This window comes from Hyperolius riggenbachi, chromosome 10 (genome assembly GCF_040937935.1).
Source record: "Hyperolius riggenbachi isolate aHypRig1 chromosome 10, aHypRig1.pri, whole genome shotgun sequence".
In the NCBI taxonomy this organism is placed as follows: domain Eukaryota; kingdom Metazoa; phylum Chordata; class Amphibia; order Anura; family Hyperoliidae; genus Hyperolius; species Hyperolius riggenbachi.
The window spans coordinates 261,536,350-261,554,722 of record NC_090655.1 but is presented as its reverse complement, the minus strand read 5'-3'; the positions used below and the strand labels follow the sequence as shown (position 1 = coordinate 261,554,722).

The 18,373-nt window shown below is 45.2% G+C and overlaps 1 protein-coding gene across 1 annotated transcript in view; it reads right to left on the bottom strand.

The window, feature by feature from the left end:
• Window positions 1-6,058: 6,058 nt before the first annotated feature.
• The window catches only part of LOC137535383 (zinc finger protein 850-like), a 132,432-nt gene continuing 120,117 nt past the window's right edge, over window positions 6,059-18,373 (bottom strand). Inside the window, exon 5 of the mRNA XM_068257213.1 lies at window positions 6,059-10,544. Coding sequence (XP_068113314.1) covers window positions 8,498-10,544 — 2,047 coding nt within the window. The 3' untranslated portion in view covers window positions 6,059-8,497. The remainder of the gene's footprint in view (window positions 10,545-18,373) is intronic.

Here is an 18,373-nt window from a genome sequence, read left to right as displayed (position 1 = left end):
AAAATGTCAAAAACCTGAACAGACCCCTGCAGTTTTAATGATCAACTGGATGTCAATTCATCTTTCAGACTATCATCAGTTATGTTTGCAATAAAGTAATAAAGTATGTGCAAAAGAAGAAAATATATGCAGCTATCATACACTTTGGTACTGTCCATCATCTCCCTCTTCAGTCAGTCATTAGAAATAAAGCAGTTTAGGTCAAACTCCACATTAAGACCTCTAGGGGTCAGGGTATTAAGCATATAAATCCATTTTGCCTCAGCTTTAGAAATATTTCTTGTAAACTAGACCCCCTCCAGCTCTTAACATATCTTTCAATTCCCATAAATTGTAGGCCAGATGGATCCTGATTATGAGTTTGGGCAAAGTGATTTGACACACTGTGAGTGGTCAGGCCTTTCCTAATGTTATATATATATATGTTCCCTAATTCTTTCCTGTAGTTCATGTGTGGTTCTGCCCACGTATTCAAGTCCACATGGACAGATAAGTAAATACACTACCCCTCTACTGTTACACGTAATGCATTGTTTAATTTGAAAGTTTTTTTTTTCAATTGACACAGGAATTGTTTAGGAAGTGCTGCTAAGTACTGGTGTATACATTTTAGTAGCAACCTCTTTGTTTACTGTTATCAAAATACTTTCAAACTTTACTGACGCCAAAACTGACGGCAGACTGAGCAATGAGGAGATGGGAAATTCCCCTCACACTTGATCAGTTAACTCTATGTGTAGCTCTGTGTGTGACAGAGAGAAAGCTCCCAACAGCTGCAGCTCCTATGTTTCTGACTCAAGTGTCTGAAGAGAGCAGAGGAAATGTAACTAATTGTCACAGCTTTTCATACTTTTTGCTTTCAGAGTTTGACATGTTTGATATTTGCTTTCTGTAGCCTGATATGCAACTCTGGCTGTGCATTGAAGCAGACACCCCTTCTGCATTTGATTTGTCCCAATATAGCTAAATCCTACCCTCAATAAATTACAGCTTTTGCCTCTGATATTTAACATGAAAAGTAGGAAAATGTTTACAAAGCTACTTAGACATTATTTATACATTGTCATTTTATAACACTTGGGTATTGATAGTATTCCTTTAAGGGAAACCCTTACATTGCGGAGAAGGAGGAAGACACCATCCCTGCTACAACCTTTGTAAATATCCTCAGAGCCGAGGATATTGTAAAAGGCAGGGTTCGGTATTGATAATGGCAAATGCTGTCACAAACCTGACTGGTCGTAATCCTTTCCTAAGCTGGATAGAAGGAAAATGATCCTCCTGACCAGAGACTTCTGGTCATTTGTCAGGTTTGGGAGTAGTGGGATTTCTGGTCTTGTTGAACAAGAAGGCTGATCTTCCTCTACTAGAATTATACATCCACCTTTTGGACTGCCCCTGGTTCCTACACCCCCCCCCCCCCCCCCCCGACTCCTTACATGGATAGAGGGCTTGTTTCCCCTGTTGCGGTGCGGAATCGCCTGGATTCCACCGCTGAAGAAATCGCATGCGGCTGCGTTTCCGCATGCAGATTTACCCGCGATTTCGCATGCGATTTCGCATGGCAAGGAGCCATGCGAATTTAACCATGTCACTGCCTGTGTTAAGTTCCATTGGCTTTCATGCGAAATCGCATGCGAAATCGCGGGGAAATCCGCATGACAAAGCCGCATGCAATTTCCCTATTGAATACATTAGCGGCGATTCGCCCGCATTCCTGCCGCACGCGAATCTGCACGACCCTGTCGTGCAGATTTTCCCCGCACCGGAAAAAGCCGCCGCCGCCGCACACGTGGAAACAGCCCCATCCACTAACATTAAGTATGCGAATCCGCATGAAGTGCCCGCATGCGGATTCGCTATAGTGGAAACGAGCCCAGAGTCCCTTATTCTGAAAGGGTTTACAATTATTCTTTTTCATTCTGTCAGAGAACTTCTTTGCTTTATCTGAGGATCTGTCTAATATCGCCTCCAGATCTTTACCAAAGAGCAGCTCTCCCTGAAATTCCATCACATTAACTTGTGCTTTGACCCCAAATCGCCTTCCCAAGCAGAGACACATGGCCCTACGAGCCAAATTGAGCAATGCTGCTGTCTTTGCTGCAGATCTGAGGATCTCCCCTAATGATGCAAGACTGCAAAACCGGTCGGGAAGGTAACAGGCGGCACCATTGTCTATTGATCTATGATTGACCATTACATGCGCGCTAATCTTCCGGGGTTACCAGTTTATGGGCCCCGTATGTGAGTTATTGTTTTTATATCTACTGCCTTTTAAATAAATGTTATCTAAATAAACGGGTTACACTTAGATATTGCCGTTTTTGTTTTCCTATATAAATTCCTGAAACTTTACCTCCATACGGATGTCCACTGGATCTTCACAACGTCTGATGTTCCCTGGACGTTATCTGTGACCTGAGCCATTTTACAACCTTATAATGTGGGTTGTTGGGAGTTGGTAAGCCTTTTCTTGTTTTGATGTTTGGCGGATACCTACCTCTGAGCATTTGATATTTTGTGGTGAAGAATTTATCATTCCCTACATACAATGACTTTCTAAACCTGCGCTGACCTTTGATGTATGCCTGACTTCTGAACTTTTGGACATTGTTCTTCTCAGCGGCGGTTCCATTGTCCCTTGGTGCCGATATATTTGCTATTATATATTAAATGCTGCTGTCTTTGCTGCAGATCTGAGGCTCTCACAGGCTGCATCTGCCAGGAAAGCTACAGTTTTAATGATCACAGTGAGAGATGCTAGAATTTTTCCATGCGGTGTCCCCGCCACCAAATTATTATTTAATCCAGCAATGCATTTGTCCAGATTTCTAGAAAAACAGATTGAGTATATAGCTGGCTTAAATGAAAATGAGGCAGAGTGCCTGGCCCTTTTCAGAAGGACCTCAGCTTTCTTGCCCATGGGATTTTAAGCCTGCTCACATCCTCAAACGAAAGGTCAGTCCCCTTGGAGTATTGGTCTAGTGAGGCATCAAGCTTTAGGCATTTAGTCCATGAAGCCTGATCTTCCTCCTCCATGAAGCTTAATCCTTCCAAGCGTCTCTTGAAAGATCTCAGAATAAAGAGCGGTATTGACAGTTATATGCGTCAATACAAAATATGCTGTGAACAGTATTGAAGTGCATACATGTCAATACTCTCCTGCACCATCTACTAGACCAGGCATGGGCAAACTTGGCCCTCCAGCTGTTAAGGAAGTACAAGTCCCACAATGCATTTGCCTTTATGACTTATGACTGTGGCTGTAAGACTCCTGCAATGCATTGTGGTACTTGTAGTTCCTTAACAGCTGGAGTGCCAAGTTTGCCCATGCCTGTACTAGACCCTTGCTTGACACATTTTGGCAAGGTACAGGATAAAAAAGGTTATGAAAATTAATTAGATCACTTAAATAATAGTACTCCATAGTTAAATAATCGTACTCAATGCCAAGCCGCTGCAGCTAAAGCTAACAAAATTTTGGGATGCATTGAAAGGGAAATAAAAACTCAAGATGCTAGCATAATATTGCCCCTGTTTAACTCTCTAGTAAGGCCACATCTGGAATATGGAATTCAGTTCTGGGCACCACATTACAAAAAAGATATTGCAGTTTTAGAGCAGGTGCAGAGACGAACAACAAAATTGATACGTGGGATGGAAGGTCTCACTTACCAAGAAAGGTTAGATAAACTGGGTTTATTTAGTCTAGAGAAAAGACGCCTTAGAGGGGATATAATTAACATGTATAAATACATCAGAGGGCAATATAATAGCTTGGCGGATGAGCTTTTTGTCCCTAGGCCTTCTCAAAGGACTAGAGGACATGATCTGCGCATGGAGGTAAAACGTTTTAGCCATTTATTTAGGAAAGGGTTCTTTACAGTAAGAGTGATTAAGATGTGGAATGCATTGCCACAGGAAGTCGTTATGGCAAACGCTATACCTGCATTTAAAGGGGGCTTAGATGCTTTCCTTGCGTTGAAAGACATCCATGGCTACAATTACTAGGTTATGCCTAATGATGTTGATCCAGGGATTTTATCTGATTGCCATCTGGAGTCGGCAAGGAATTTGTTCCCTTTTGGGGCCAATTGGACCATGCCTTGTAAGGGTTTTTTCCCCTTCCTCTGGATCAACCGGGATATTTCAGGGAGCAGGCTGGAGTTGTACTTTGTTCTTTGGTTGAACTCGATGGACGTATCTCTTTTGTCAACCAAAATAACTATGTAACTTCTTTTTGCACATAAATCCTGGGGAAATTGAACGCCAGGGAGGTTAATACTCTGATGTACAGGAAAGCACCTGGCAGGACTTGTTTACCACCAGGCACTGTAGGCACATGCCTACAGGCTCCTAACGATGGAAAGGCGGCTCACTCCCCTCTCCTAGTGCCTCCCTCTCTCCTTCCCTATGCAGAGTCCCCAGCACAGCATAAATGAGATGTTACTCACCTAGCTCTTGGCATTTCATCACCTGTAGCTACCTATGATGGGCAAGGGAAGCCAGCACGCACTTGCACTGCGGTTCGGCAGGGGTTTGTATTTTCATGGAGGGCGAGGTCTAGGGTGCCAGGACTTCTGTGCCTGTAGGCTCCCGTGATGTAAATCCGGGCCTGCCTGGATGGTTGACATTCCAAACCTCTCTAGAGATCGTCTTGCGCAGAAGAGGTTGGTGTCATCTCAGGAATTTGTTCAGAGTCATACACCTCCTATAACAATTCAGTATTTTCTGCGCAGAATAAGGTGGGGAGGGGATGTGGTGCGTCTGGGTTCAGGTGAGCTATCAGAGTCCCACCTCCTCCTAGGACTCCTCATACCCCTCCTCTGTTACTACAGTAGGACTCACAATATCTATCTGGGCACCTTCAATGACTAGCTGGGATGCAGGTTGGCTCTGTACTTGCATCTGAGACTGTGTCTGAAAACATTGAGGTGTTGTGTGGTCTAGGGACTGAATCTGGGCCTGTAGAAACCATGGAAGCAATCTCAGGAATGGCCTGTTCCTCCCGAACTAGAGGCTGCTTGGACTGCGGCTCTAATCTAGTCTGTGCTGGCACTGGGAATGCTGCTCTAAGGGCTGCAAAAGATAATTCATCTTTCATAGTCTTCATAAGGTCTAACAAGGCTCTATTGGTTACACCTGTATCTGTAACCTGATTAGCTAAACATCTTGCACAATGGCCTCAATTCACTAAGCTTATCTCCTGTCTTTAATAACTCTTCTAGAGTTGTTACCATGGTGATAAGGCATGTAGTATTCAGGAAACATTTTACCTCAGGCAAACCTAAAGTTAACTCTTCTGTCTTTAAGTTAACTCTTCAATCCTTAAAATAACTCCAGAGTTAAAGACAGGTTGTTTATTAACTGCATGTGAAAATAACTACAGAGGAGGTAAAATAACTACAGAGGAGGTAACTTAAGGAATGAAGAGATAAGATAACTCTCTCTTATGTGGAGGTAAGTTTTCTCTTGCCTTATTATCTCCAGCATGATCTTAGTGAATTGAGGCCTATGTGATCTATTACACCCCAATGGCAATTTAGTGTCACATCTCTTGAATATATCAGACTTTGCAGAGTGTTTAGAAACTAGCAAAATGACCTAGGTAAGTATTAACCTAATGTGAGGTTTAACTCAGGAGAACCAGTAATATAAGAACATAAGGGCCCTTTTCCACTAGAGCGATTGTGATTGCTGAATCGCAAAATCGCAAATCGCTAGTGATTTTTAAATTGCTAGAATTGTTACTTTATCATATAAATCACGAGAAGTATTTTCCACTACAGTGATTCGATTTGGAAATCGCTAATCGCAAATCGCAATCGCTTGCTGGAGCGATTTTTACAATGATAATGCAATGCAAATGAAAATCACAAATCGCAATCGCATAACAGAATTAATGAAAAATCGCAATCGCAATCGCTGGCGTTTGTGATTTGTGATTGCGATTGCTAGTGGAAAAGGGCCCTTAGTGTGAGGCCAAACACCTCTAGGGTGAGGTTGGCTTAGGACTCCCAATTATTTAGGCCCTGAAAGAAGCACACAGACACAAGTGTTCAGTTACCAACTTGCTGCTCCTGTGCAGGTTTATTAAAAAGACATCTTGTTTTATAGCATTGAGTTACATAAAGCTCATGTCATTCAGTTAATAATTACAACATTACATAATCGGTTACATAAACAGTAAATGTCAGCAAATTTATTTGCAAAGGACAGCAGGAAAATAGCTATCAGCTTGACATGCCCTAATAGATTCAGTTATCAGGTCTCTCTCAGCTAAATTAAACATGATAAGCAGAAGTAAGGAGAACTTTAGAATCATTAGCTTTTGTGAAAATCAATAATCTAACTTTCTGAAGCTTTGCAAGCAGAAGTAATTCTAGCCAATATGGAAAACTTAAGAGACCCTGTCCCTTCTAAAGAGTATTGGCCTATACATATAAGTTACTTTATTATAATGTTTATTAGAAAACTCCACACTAACTGCCCTACATACCAGCAATACCAGAGATGAGGAGGGAGACACAATACCTGTGGAGCAGTAACAGCCTGCTCTGATGCCTCCACAGTCTGTCTGATAGGTACAGGTACAGCTTCCGCCTGCTCCATGCTGCCCGTTCAGCGTTTGCACGTGTGTGTGTGTATAGTGTGTGTGCGTGTGCAGGTGTGCGTGTGCAGGTGTGCGTGTGTGTCTCCTTTTAACCTCTTGAGCCCCAGAGGTTTATACCCCCCAGGTGACCAGGCCATTTTTTACAATTTGGCTCTTCACAAATGTAACGTTTTATTGCTCGGTCATACAACTTAGCACTCAAATAAATTTTACCTCCTTTTCTTCTCACAAATAGAACTTTCTTTTGCTGGTATTGCTGCTGCGACAACACAACATTTTTGCAAAAAAAATATTTTTATCCCCGCCCCCTTCTTCTCTCCAAATTGGCCCTAGACTACAATATATACACTACACTTACATAGACACATGCCTATGATAGGGATTAGATTGTGAGCTCCTCTGAAGGACAATTAAGTGACAAGATAATATACTCTGTACAGTGTTGTTGAAGATGTCGGCATATATAAATACATTTGAATGCTTACATAAAAAAAACAGCCTGCCAGCGCCGATCGCTGGCTGGCAGGCTGATTGCTGGGGCTGCCATGCTTTGTGACAGGAGCATGCACTCGTGCAAGCTCCTGTCAAATCTCGCTCCTCACCAGATGATGCCATATGGCGTCACTCAGACCTGAGATCAGAAAAATCAAAGCCTGGCACCGCCCCCACAGCTGACGTCAGTCAGCTCCACATCTGTTTATTATCCGCATACAAGCAGAAGTTACCCCCCTGCAAGCTGACTGGTAGAAGGAGCTGCCAGTCAGCTTGTTACTGTGCCACCCTTTGCTGTATGAGGAAGACGCCACCAACATGTGTTGAAGCTCCACCTCCCGCAAAGGATTGGCCGAAGGAGTCCCCCGTTCATCTTTGGACCACCCTTCTTCTCTGATTGGTGAAAGACGCCGATGATCTGCTGGCATCTGCACAAATGCGGAAGAAGCCATAGGAAATACCCCATGTGCAGACACAGCATTCCGGAGGGCGCCACCATGTGGACACAGAGAGACAGCGGCTGCAGGATCTTCGGCCCATTCACACTAGAAATCGCTAAACGTAATTGCAAACGCTGAGCGATTTTCTGGAGCTTTCCAGCGTTTCTTCCTAGAGATATTCCAGCAATTTTTCACTCTACAGAAAGCGTCTTTTCAGCGATTAGAATTTTGAGATTTCTAGTTCAATAAGTTGTGTCTGTCTTCCATAAACAGGAAATGACATCTGCACTGGAAAAAGAGGTGTTTGTGGGTAAACTGCAAGGTTTGATGGGTAAAATCACTGGAAAATCTCTGTTGATTGTGAACAGGCCAGCGATTCCAGAGCGATTTACCAGCGCTCCAATACTTAACATTAAAACGCTAATCACTCAGAAAATGCTGCAGGCAACGTGTTTGCCTTTCAGCAAATTGCTTAGATGAGAACAATGCCATATACTTTTGATTGTACAAGTGTTTGCGATTGTAAAGCACACAAGTGTGAATAGGCCCTCAACTTGCTCCTACAAGCAAACATCTAGTGAACCAGCGGATTAAAAGGTACACCCTCCAGTATACAGCCCCACAGAAACCCTCTCACAAAAGAGGTTCCCCTGCAGCTGGATGTAATACATAACTTGGAGTTTCTTTAGACAGCTGCCCACAGGCTCCCCATCCAAGTATCCCTGTGCTGCCCGTGACCACGGGTGTAGGGAAAACGTCACAAAGCTGGATAGCCAAGCAGGAGGGGGAGATTATATGGGCTGTCCTTATTTAAACAACTTGTCTATTTCTTTAGGGATGGGACCAGTCAGGAGGTAAGCATCCTGGAGGACGATTAGAAAAATAAAGTAAACAAAGTGTATCAGAACAGCTTATGCTGAATACCTTTCCCACACTCAGCACATGAACAGGGCTATTCACCAGTGTGAGATCTCTCATGTCTGACAAGGTTGAATTTCAGTAGAAAGCATTTCCCACACTTTGCACATGAATAGGGCTTCTCACCAGTGTGAGTTCTCTCATGTCTGACAAGGTCTGATTTCTCTATAAAACTTTTCCCACACTCAGCACACGTATAGGGCTTCTCACCAGTGTGAGATCTCTCATGTACGACAAGACGTGATTTATTCACAAAGCATTTCCCACATTCAGCACACGGGTAGGGCTTCTCACTAGTGTGAGATCTCTCGTGTGTGACAAGATTTTTATTATGCTTAAAACATTTCCCACACTCAGCACATGAATATGGCTTTTCACCAGTGTGATATTTCTCATGACTGACAAGATGGGATTTATGATGAAAACATTTCCCACACTCAACACATGAATAAGGCTTCTCACTAGTGTGAGATTTCTCATGAATAACAAGATTTGTTTTTTGACCAAAACATTTCCCACACTCAGCACATGAATATGGCTTCTCACCGGTGTGGGATCTTTCATGTGTGAAAAGATATGATTTCTGTGCAAAACCTTTCCCACACACATCACATGAATAAGGCTTTTCACCAGTGTGAGATCGCTCATGTCTGACAAGGTTAAATTTCAGTAGAAAACCTTTCCCACACTCTGAACATGAATAGGGCTTCTCACCAGTGTGAGATCTCTCATGTCTGACAAGGTCTGATTTCTCTATAAAACATTTCCCACACTCAGCACACATATGGGGCTTCTCACCAGTGTGAGATCTCTCATGTATGACAAGACGTGATTTATTCACAAAATATTTCCCACACTCAGCACACGGATAGGGCTTCTCACCTGTGTGAGATCTCTCATGTCTGACAAGATGTGATTTATTCACAAAACATTTCCCACACTCAGCACATGGATAGGGCTTCACACCTGTGTGAGATCTCTCGTGTATGACAAGATTTGATTTATGCCCAAAACATTTCCCACACTCAGCACATGAATAGGGCTTCTCACCAGTGTGATATCTCTCATGACTGACAAGATGTGATTTCTGAAGAAAACATTTCCCACACTCAGCACATGAATAGGGCTTTTCACCAGTATGAGATCTTTCATGACTGAGAAGATTTGATTTCTGAAGAAAACATTTCCCACACTCAGTACATGAATAGGGCTTCTTCCCAGTGTGGGATCTTTCATGTATGACAAGATTTGTTTTTTGCCCAAAACATTTCCCACACTCTGTACACGAATAGGGCTTCTCCCCGGTGTGGGATCTTTCATGTGTGAGCAGATATGATTTCTGTGCAAAACATTTCCCACACACAGCACATGAATAAGGCTTTTCATCAGTGTGAGATCTCTCATGTGCGACAAGGTTTGATTTACGTCCAAAACATTTTCCACACACGGCACATGAATAGGGCTTCTCACCAGTGTGAGATCTCTCATGAATGACAAGATGTGATTTCTGTGCAAAAAATTTCCCACACTCAGTACAAGAATAGGGTTTCTCCCCAGTGTGAGATCTCTCATGTGTGACAAGGTTTGATTTAAACTCAAAACATTTCACACACTCAGCACACGAATAGGGCTTCTTAACAGTGTGAGATCTCTCATGTTTAATAAGGTCTGATTTACTTCCAAAACAATTCCCACACTCTGCACAAAAATAGGACTTCACACCAGTGTGAGACCTCTCATGTTTGACAAGGTTTGATTTACATCCAAAACATTTCCCACACTCAGCACACGAATAGGGCTTCACACCAGTGTGAGATCTCTCATGATATATAAGGCCTGCTTTAGATAAAAAACAGTTCCCACACTCAGAACATGAATATGGCTTCTCACCAGTATGAGATCTCTCATGACTGACAAGACTTGATTTCTGACCAAAACATTTCCCACACTCAGCACATGAAAAAGGTTTTTCACTAGTGTGAGATCTCTCATGACTGACAAGCTGTGATTTATGACTAAAACATTTCCCACACTCAGCACATGAATAGGGCTTCTCGCCAGTGTGAGATCGCTCATGTCTGACAAGATGTGAATTACGAACAAAACATTTCCCACATGTGGAACAAGAATGAAATCCTCCAGCAGGGGGGGAGCTGTGTTGGGTATGAGGCCCCTCAGGGTTAGGCAGGTGAGGGGAGTCTGGGGGAATATTTGGGGTAACCAGGATATCTGCAGGAGACTCTTGTCCAGTGACATCATCATCCGTTGTACAGTCTGTGGATACAGAGAGATGAGTCTTCGAGAGGTTCCTGATGCCGGGACTCCATGCTGCAAATAGAGAAACATCATCACTTCCTGTTAGAGAATTATGAAAAGGGGAACAATTATCATTAGCGATGGTCAGTGAGCTGCTGATAATTTCAAGATAATGCAAAGTTCATGCAGATTAGAAACGGACCAAATACAGCAGCTGCATATTTGCATATAATTAGCATACAATTTGAACCATTTCTGAGTTATTGGCATGTCACTGACCATCACTAGTTATCAGCCTGACAGAGAACTGCAGAAGGTTGTGTTCATTACAGGCAGCCAATCACACGTCTATATCTTTGGCTTGCATGCTAATTTTATGAAGTTTGGAATTCAGCCATCAAATGCATTTATTGACAAATGATTATTTGCATACAATTTGCATTACATTTGCATACATGTCAGAGTTATTTGCATCTCATGGACCCTCCCTACACATAAAGCATTGGCCATACATGGAAACGCAGTAAGTTGTAGAGCTTGATGAGACAATGGAAGCAATGTGTTACTCCTGTGACAACAGACCTATATGTACTTATAGCAAGAGATCTGTGTTATGTGTGTAGAGCAATGTGGTGTCACTTACACATTCTTATTACCGCTGTATCCTCATCTGAGAGACAAGATGTTCATCACCTTATAAAACATACAGAGACAAAGGGAGCCCAGATTGTGTAGTATTAATGCTGAGCTGGTGATTTGTGGAGTGTGAAGAAAAACTCACAAAATAAGGCTACATTTTAGGGCACAAGCCATAGAGGCATGTGGAGGAATCAGTCTGCACTCGGCTCCCCAGGGCTTCCTCTAAGTCTTGGTCACACTCTTGATAAAGCTATAGTTGGTGGGACAGGCCTGGTGGCCCAAGCTGGAGCCCGAGCCCTCCTGGTGAGGAGGGGACAATGCAAAGGGGGAAAGATAAAATGGTTTGAAACCAATAAAATTGAGGAAAAAAGTGGTGGCTTACATACAGGATGATGTGATATACAGCATATAAATGAATGCATTTCTGTATTGCATAGGTCATATGCTATTTGTTATAAACTATATTATAAATTATTATTGATGTCCGAATATCGCAATTTCACATTCACAAAAATGTTACCGTGAACATTTGCAAGCTGATCCTTTGCTGCGAGCCCCTTTGACTTTGATGGCAGGCAAACACCTAAAACCTTCTGGGCAGCTCTGCAGTAGGGACGGCAAAACACATTCGTCAAGTAGGGCATACAATGCGGGCAAGTTGTGCCCGCCCTATACTTTCTTATAGTGCCAGATTTTCACCCTTCACCTTGAAGTCAGGTGGGTGGGACATGACAGCCAAACAGACATGATCCCCACCTGGACCACTCCTCCCCCTATAAAATGCACAATCCCTGTTGTTATTTTTATTATGCGTTAGTCAGTGCAGGGGGAGGAGCTGCTGCTGCTGATACAGGGACAGTGTTAGAGTGGCTGTAGTGTGATATAGGGCTGTGTAGCAGTCAGTGTAGGTGGAGGAGCTGCTGCTGCAGATACAGGGACAGTGTTAGAGTGGCTGTAGTGTGATATAGTTCTGTGTAGCAGTCAGTGTAGGGGGAGGAGCTGCTGCTGATACATGGACAGTGTTAGAGAGGCTGTAGTGTGATATAGTGCTGTGTAGCAGTCAGTGTAGGGAGAGGAGCTGCTGCTGCTGATACAGGGACAGTGTTAGAGAGGCTGTAGTGTGATATAGTGCTGTGTAGCAGTCAGTGTAGGGAGAGGAGCTGCTGCTGTTGATGATACAGGGACAGTGTTAGAGAGACTTTAGTGTGATATAGTGCTGTGTAGCAGTCAGTGTACGGGGAGGAGCTGCTGCTGCTGATACAGGGACAGTGTTAGAGAGGCTGTAGTGTGATATAGTGCTATGTAGCAGTCAGTGTAGGGGGAGGAGCTGTTGCTGATACAAGGACAGTGTTAGAGAGGTTGTATTGTGATATAGTGCTGTGTAGCAGTCAGTGTAGGAGGAGGAGCTGCTGCTGATACAGGGACAGTGTAAAAGAGGCTGTAGTGTGATTTAGTGCTGTGTAGCAGTCAGTGTAGGGGAAGGAGCTGCTGCTGATACAGGGACAGTGTTAGAGAGGCTGTAGTGTGATATAGTGCTGTGTAGCAGTCAGTGTAGGGGGAGGAGCTGCTGCTGGTGATACAGGGACACGGTTAGAGAGGCTGTAGTGTTATATAGTCCTGTGTAGTAGTCAGTGTAGGGGGGGGGGGGAGCTGCTGCTGGTACAGGGACAGTGATAGTGAGACTGTAGTGTGATATAGTGCTGTGTAGCAGTCAGTGTAGGGGGAGGAGCTGCTGCTGATACATGGACAGTGTTAGAGAGGCTGTAATGTGATATAGTGCTGTGTAGCAGTCAGTGTAGGGGGAGGAGGATCTGCTGCTGCAGATACAGGGACAGTGTTATGCTGGATACACACCATGCATTTCCGCGTTCGTTGCGTCCGTCGATACGCATCGATTCAATTATTTCCGACATGTTCGATTCACGTTTCGATGGATTGTTAGGTCGATTTGCCATACTTTACATGGCAATCGACCTAAAAATCATCGAAATGCGTTCGGAAATGCTCGGAAATAATCGAATTGACGCGTATCGACGGACGCATTCGACGCGGAAACGCATGGTGTGTATTCAGCATAAGAGAGGCTGTAGTGTGATATAGTGCTGGTCAGTGTAGGGGGAGGAGCTGCTGGTGCTGATACAAGGGTAGTGTTAGAGAGGTTCTAGTGTGATATAGTGCTGTGTAGCAGTCAGTGTAGGGGGAGGAGCTGCTGCTGCTGCTGATACAGGGACAGTGTTAGAGAGGCTGTAGTGTGATATAGTGCTGGTCAGTGTAGGGGGAGGAGCTGCTGGTGCTGATACAAGGGTAGTGTTAGAGAGGTTCTAGTGTGATATAGTGCTGTGTAGCAGTCAGTGTAGGGGGAGGAGCTGCTGCTGATACAGGGACAGTGTTAGTGAGGCTGTAGTGTGATATAGTGCTGTGTAGCAGTCAGTGTAGGGGGAGGAGCTGCTGCTGCTGATACAGGGACAGTGTTAGAGAGGCTGTAGTGTGATATAGTGCTGTGTAGCAGTTAGTGTAGGGAGAGGAGCTGCTGCTGATACAGGAACAGTGTTAGAGAGGCTGTAGTGTGATATAGTGCTGTGTAGCAGTCAGTGTAGGGGGAGAAGCTGCTGCTGCTGATACAGGGACGTGTCATAGAGGCTGTAATGTGATATAGTGCTGTGTAGCAGTCAGTGTAGGGGGAGGAGCTGCTGCTGCTGATACAGGGACAGTGGTAGAGAGGCTGTAGTGTGATATAATGCTGTGTAGCAGTCAGTGTAGGGGGAGGAGCTGCTGCTGCTGATACGGGGACAGTGTTATAGAGGCTGTAGTGTGACATAGTGCAGTGTAGCAGTCGGTGTATGGGTAGCAGCTGCTGCTGCTGATACAGGGACAGCGTTAGAGAGGCTGTAGTGTGATATAGTGCTGTGTAGCATTCAGTGTAGGGAGAGGAGTTGCTGCTGCGGATACAGGGACAGTGTTAGAGAGGCTGTAGTGTGATATAGTGCTGTGTAGCAGTCAGTGTAGGGGAAGGAGCTGCTGCTGATACAGGGTCAGTGTTAGAGAGGCTGTAGTGTGATTTAGTGCTGTGTAGCAGTCAGTGTAGGGAGAGGAGCTGCTGTTGCGGATACAGGGACAGTGTTAGAGAGGCTGCAGTGTGATATAGTGCTGTGTAGCAGTCAATGTAGGGGAAGGAGCGGCTGGTGATACAGCGACACGGTTAGAGAGGCTGTAGTGTTATATAGTCCTGTGTAGTAGTCAGTGTAGGGGGGGGGGAGCTGCTGCTGGTACAGGGACATGATAGTGAGGCTGTAGTGTGATATAGTGCTGTGTAGCAGTCAGTGTAGGGGGAGGAGCTGCTGCTGCTGATACAAGGACAGTGTTAGAGAGGCTGTAGTGTGATTTAGTGCTGTGTAGCAGTCAGTGTAGGGGGAGGAGCTACTGCTGCTGATACAAGGACAGTGTTAGAGAGGCTGTAGTGTGATATAGTGCTGTGTAGCATTCAGTGTAGGGAGAGGAGTTGCTGCTGCGGATACAGGGACAGTGTTAGAGAGGCTGTAGTGTGATATAGTGCTGTGTAGCAGTCAGTGTACGGGTAGCAGCTGCTGCTGATACAGGGACAGTGTTAAAGAGGCTGTAGTGTGATATAGTGCTGTGTAGCATTCAGTGTAGGGAGAGAAGTTGCTGCTGCGGATACAGGGACAGTGTTAGAGAGGCTGTAGTGTGATATAGTGCTGTGTAGCAGTCAGTGTACGGGTAGCAGCTGCTGCTGCTGATACAGGGACAGTGTTAAAGAGGCTGTAGTGTGATATAGTGCTGTGTAGCATTCAGTGTAGGGAGAGGAGTTGCTGCTGCGGATACAGGGACAGTGTTAGAGAGGCTGTAGTGTGATATAGTGCTGTGTAGCAGTCAGTGTAGGGAGAGAAGCTGCTGCTGCTGATACAGGGACAGTGTTAGAGAGGCTGTATTGTGATATAGTGCTGTGTAGCAGTCAGTGTAGGGAGAGGAGCTGCTGCTACTGATACAGGGACAGTGTTAGAGAGACTGTATTGTGATACAGTGCGGTGCAGGGTGCAGCAGTCAGTGAAGGGGGGGGGGGGGAGCTGCTGCTGCGGATACAGGGACAGTGATAGACAGGCTGTAGTGTGATATAGTGCTGTGTAGCAGTCAGTGTAGGGAGAGGAGCAGCTGTTGATACAGGGACAGTGATAGTGAGGCTGTAGTGTGATATAGTGCTGTGTATCAGTCAGTGTAGGGGGAGCAGCTGCTGCTGCTGATACAGGGACAGTGTAATGGCCCATACTCACGGGCAGCAAAAGTTGCCTGTCGCCAGCACACGTGAGCGTGTGGGCGACAGGCCGGCGACAGCTCCTCGCCAGGTCCCTCCGCGTACACACGCGGAAGAGGGACCAGCGGCGCGACGGAAGCTGTCGCCGACGTTCCTCCTCCCCCCGCCGGAAGCTCTACATTCTGAATGGAGGTTGCTGTCGCTAGTCCGCGTACTCACGCGGACTAGCGACAGTTGCGGCAGAGGTGTGGCGGCGACTGTCGCCAGGCGATTGAAACTTTCAATCGCCTGGCGACATCAGCGGCGGGCGACAGTTCGGGGTGCGCGCTCGTGCGACGGCCCATACTCACGGGCGACCTGTCGCCGCAACACGCGCGCCGTGTGTTGCGGCAACAATTGTAGCCCGTAAGTATGGGCCATTAGAGAGGCTGTATTGTGATATAGTGCTGTGTAGCAGTTAGTGTAGAGAGAGGAGCTTCTGCTGATACAGAAACAGTGTTAGAGAGGCTGTAGTGTGATATAGTGCTGTGTAGCAGTCAATGTAGGGGGAGGAGCTGCTGCTGCTGATACAGGGACGTGTCATAGAGGCTGTAATGTGATATAGTGCTGTGTAGCAGTCAGTGTAGGGGAAGGAGCTACTGCTGCCAATACAAGGACAGTGTTAGAGAGGCTGTAGTGTGATATAGTGCTGTGTAGCAGTCAGTGTAGGGGGAGGAGCTACTGCTGATACAGGAACAGTGTTAGTGAGGCTGTAGTGTGATATAGTGCTGTGTAGCATTCAGTGTAGGGAGAGGAGTTGCTGCTGCGGATACAGGGACAGTGTTAGAGAGGCTGTAGTGTGATATAGTGCTGTGTAGCAGTCAGTGTACGGGTAGCAGCTGCTGCTGCTGATACAGGGACAGTGTTAAAGAGGCTGTAGTGTGATATAGTGCTGTGTAGCATTCAGTGTAGGGAGAGGAGCTGCTGCTGCGGATACAGGGACAGTGTTAAAGAGGCTGTAGTGTGATATAGTGCTGTGTAGCAGTCAGTGTAAGGGGGGGGGGGGCTGCTGCTGATACAGGGACAGTGTTAGAGAGGCTGTAGTGTGATATAGTGCTGTGTAGCAGTCAGTGTAGGAAGAGCTGCTGCTGATATAGGGACAGTGTTAGAGAGGCTGTAGTGTGATATAGTGCTGTGTAGCAGTCAGTGTAGGGGGAGGAGCTGCTGCTGACACAGGGACAGTGTTAGAGAGGCTGTAGTGTGATATAGTGCTGTGTAGCACTCAGTGTAGGGAGAGGTGCTTCTGCTGCTGATACAGGGACAGTGAGAGAGAAGCTGTATTGTAATATTGTGCTGTATATCTGCTTCCTAGCTGCTCTGCTACTTGCAGTTCACCAACTAGGGGACCCCCCAATAGTCCATTTGAGGACTCTTCCTAACCACAAAAATCCTTTTAAAGACTGACAGAGACATTAACCATGCTGTAGTTATTATTGGTAGTTGCTTTCTTGTGATGTGTTGTAGCAACACAACACCACCATATACAGTATAGTGTGTGGCTGTGTCACGGTTACAGCCCGCCGCCCTGTGTAAAAGTAATTTTGTGTCTGACACTTGTGACACGACGCATGCTGTATTACCCTCATACAGCATTACCCGTGTCACCACCACCACTAGGGAAGCTGTGGAGGAGGGAGGGGGAAGCTGCTGGGGAGGGAAAGGGAATCCCACCAGCAGGGAAACTGTATTATTGGAAGAGGGGGTTACTAGGCACCAAGGAACAGTTTAGGGGTTGGAGGCGAACCAGTAGAAACCCGGGAGCTGTATAAGGGGCACATGGCATGCAAAATAAGTCATGGCTAACGGTGTGGAAGGGGCATGGCAAAAGGTGTGGAAGGGGCGGGTCTTAGTGTCCATTTTTTCTGGCTTCAAAAGTTGGGAGGTGTGCATATGATGTCATATCTGCACATGCTCAGTCCACACCAACCAAATACACTTTACTTTTTCATTTAAACTAACTTTATTTACAACAGACACTAACACACATACAGAGACATCAGAACATGCTTCACACACATTGTTACAGTGAGGCAGGGATGACAATTGAGCCTGCTGAAAATGGCTGCTGGTTTTTGCGGACAATTCTTTGTGCTTTCCGCACATGACGGCCAGCTGGCAGCAGTTACATAGCTATTTAGGCTGAGAAAAAGACATACATCCATTAAATTTAACCAGAAAATAAAGTACAACACTAGCCTGCAACCCTTACAAGGCCTCGTCCAATTAGGTTCACAAGGAAAAAAAAATCCTACCTGACTCCAGATAATCAGGCAATCAGATAAAACCCCTTGATTAACACCACCGGGAATTACCTAGTAATTATAGCCATGGATGTCTTTCAACGCAAGAAAAAGCATCTAAGCCCCCCTTAAACACAGATATAGAATTTGCGATAACTATTTCCTGTGACAATGCATTTCACATTTTAATCACTTTTACTGTAAAGAACCCTTTCCTAAATAAATGGTTAAACCGTTGTTCCTCCATGTGCATATCATGTCCTCTAGTCCTTTGCAAAAGCCAAGGGAAAAAAGCTCATCCGCCAAGCTTTTATATTGCCCTCTGACGTATTTATACATGTTAATTAGATCTTCTCTAAAGGCGTCTTTTCTCCAGACTAAAGAAAACCAGTTTATATTTCCTTTCCTGGTAAGTGAGACCTCCCATCTCTCGTATCACTTTGTTGCTCGTCTCTGCACCTGCTCTAAA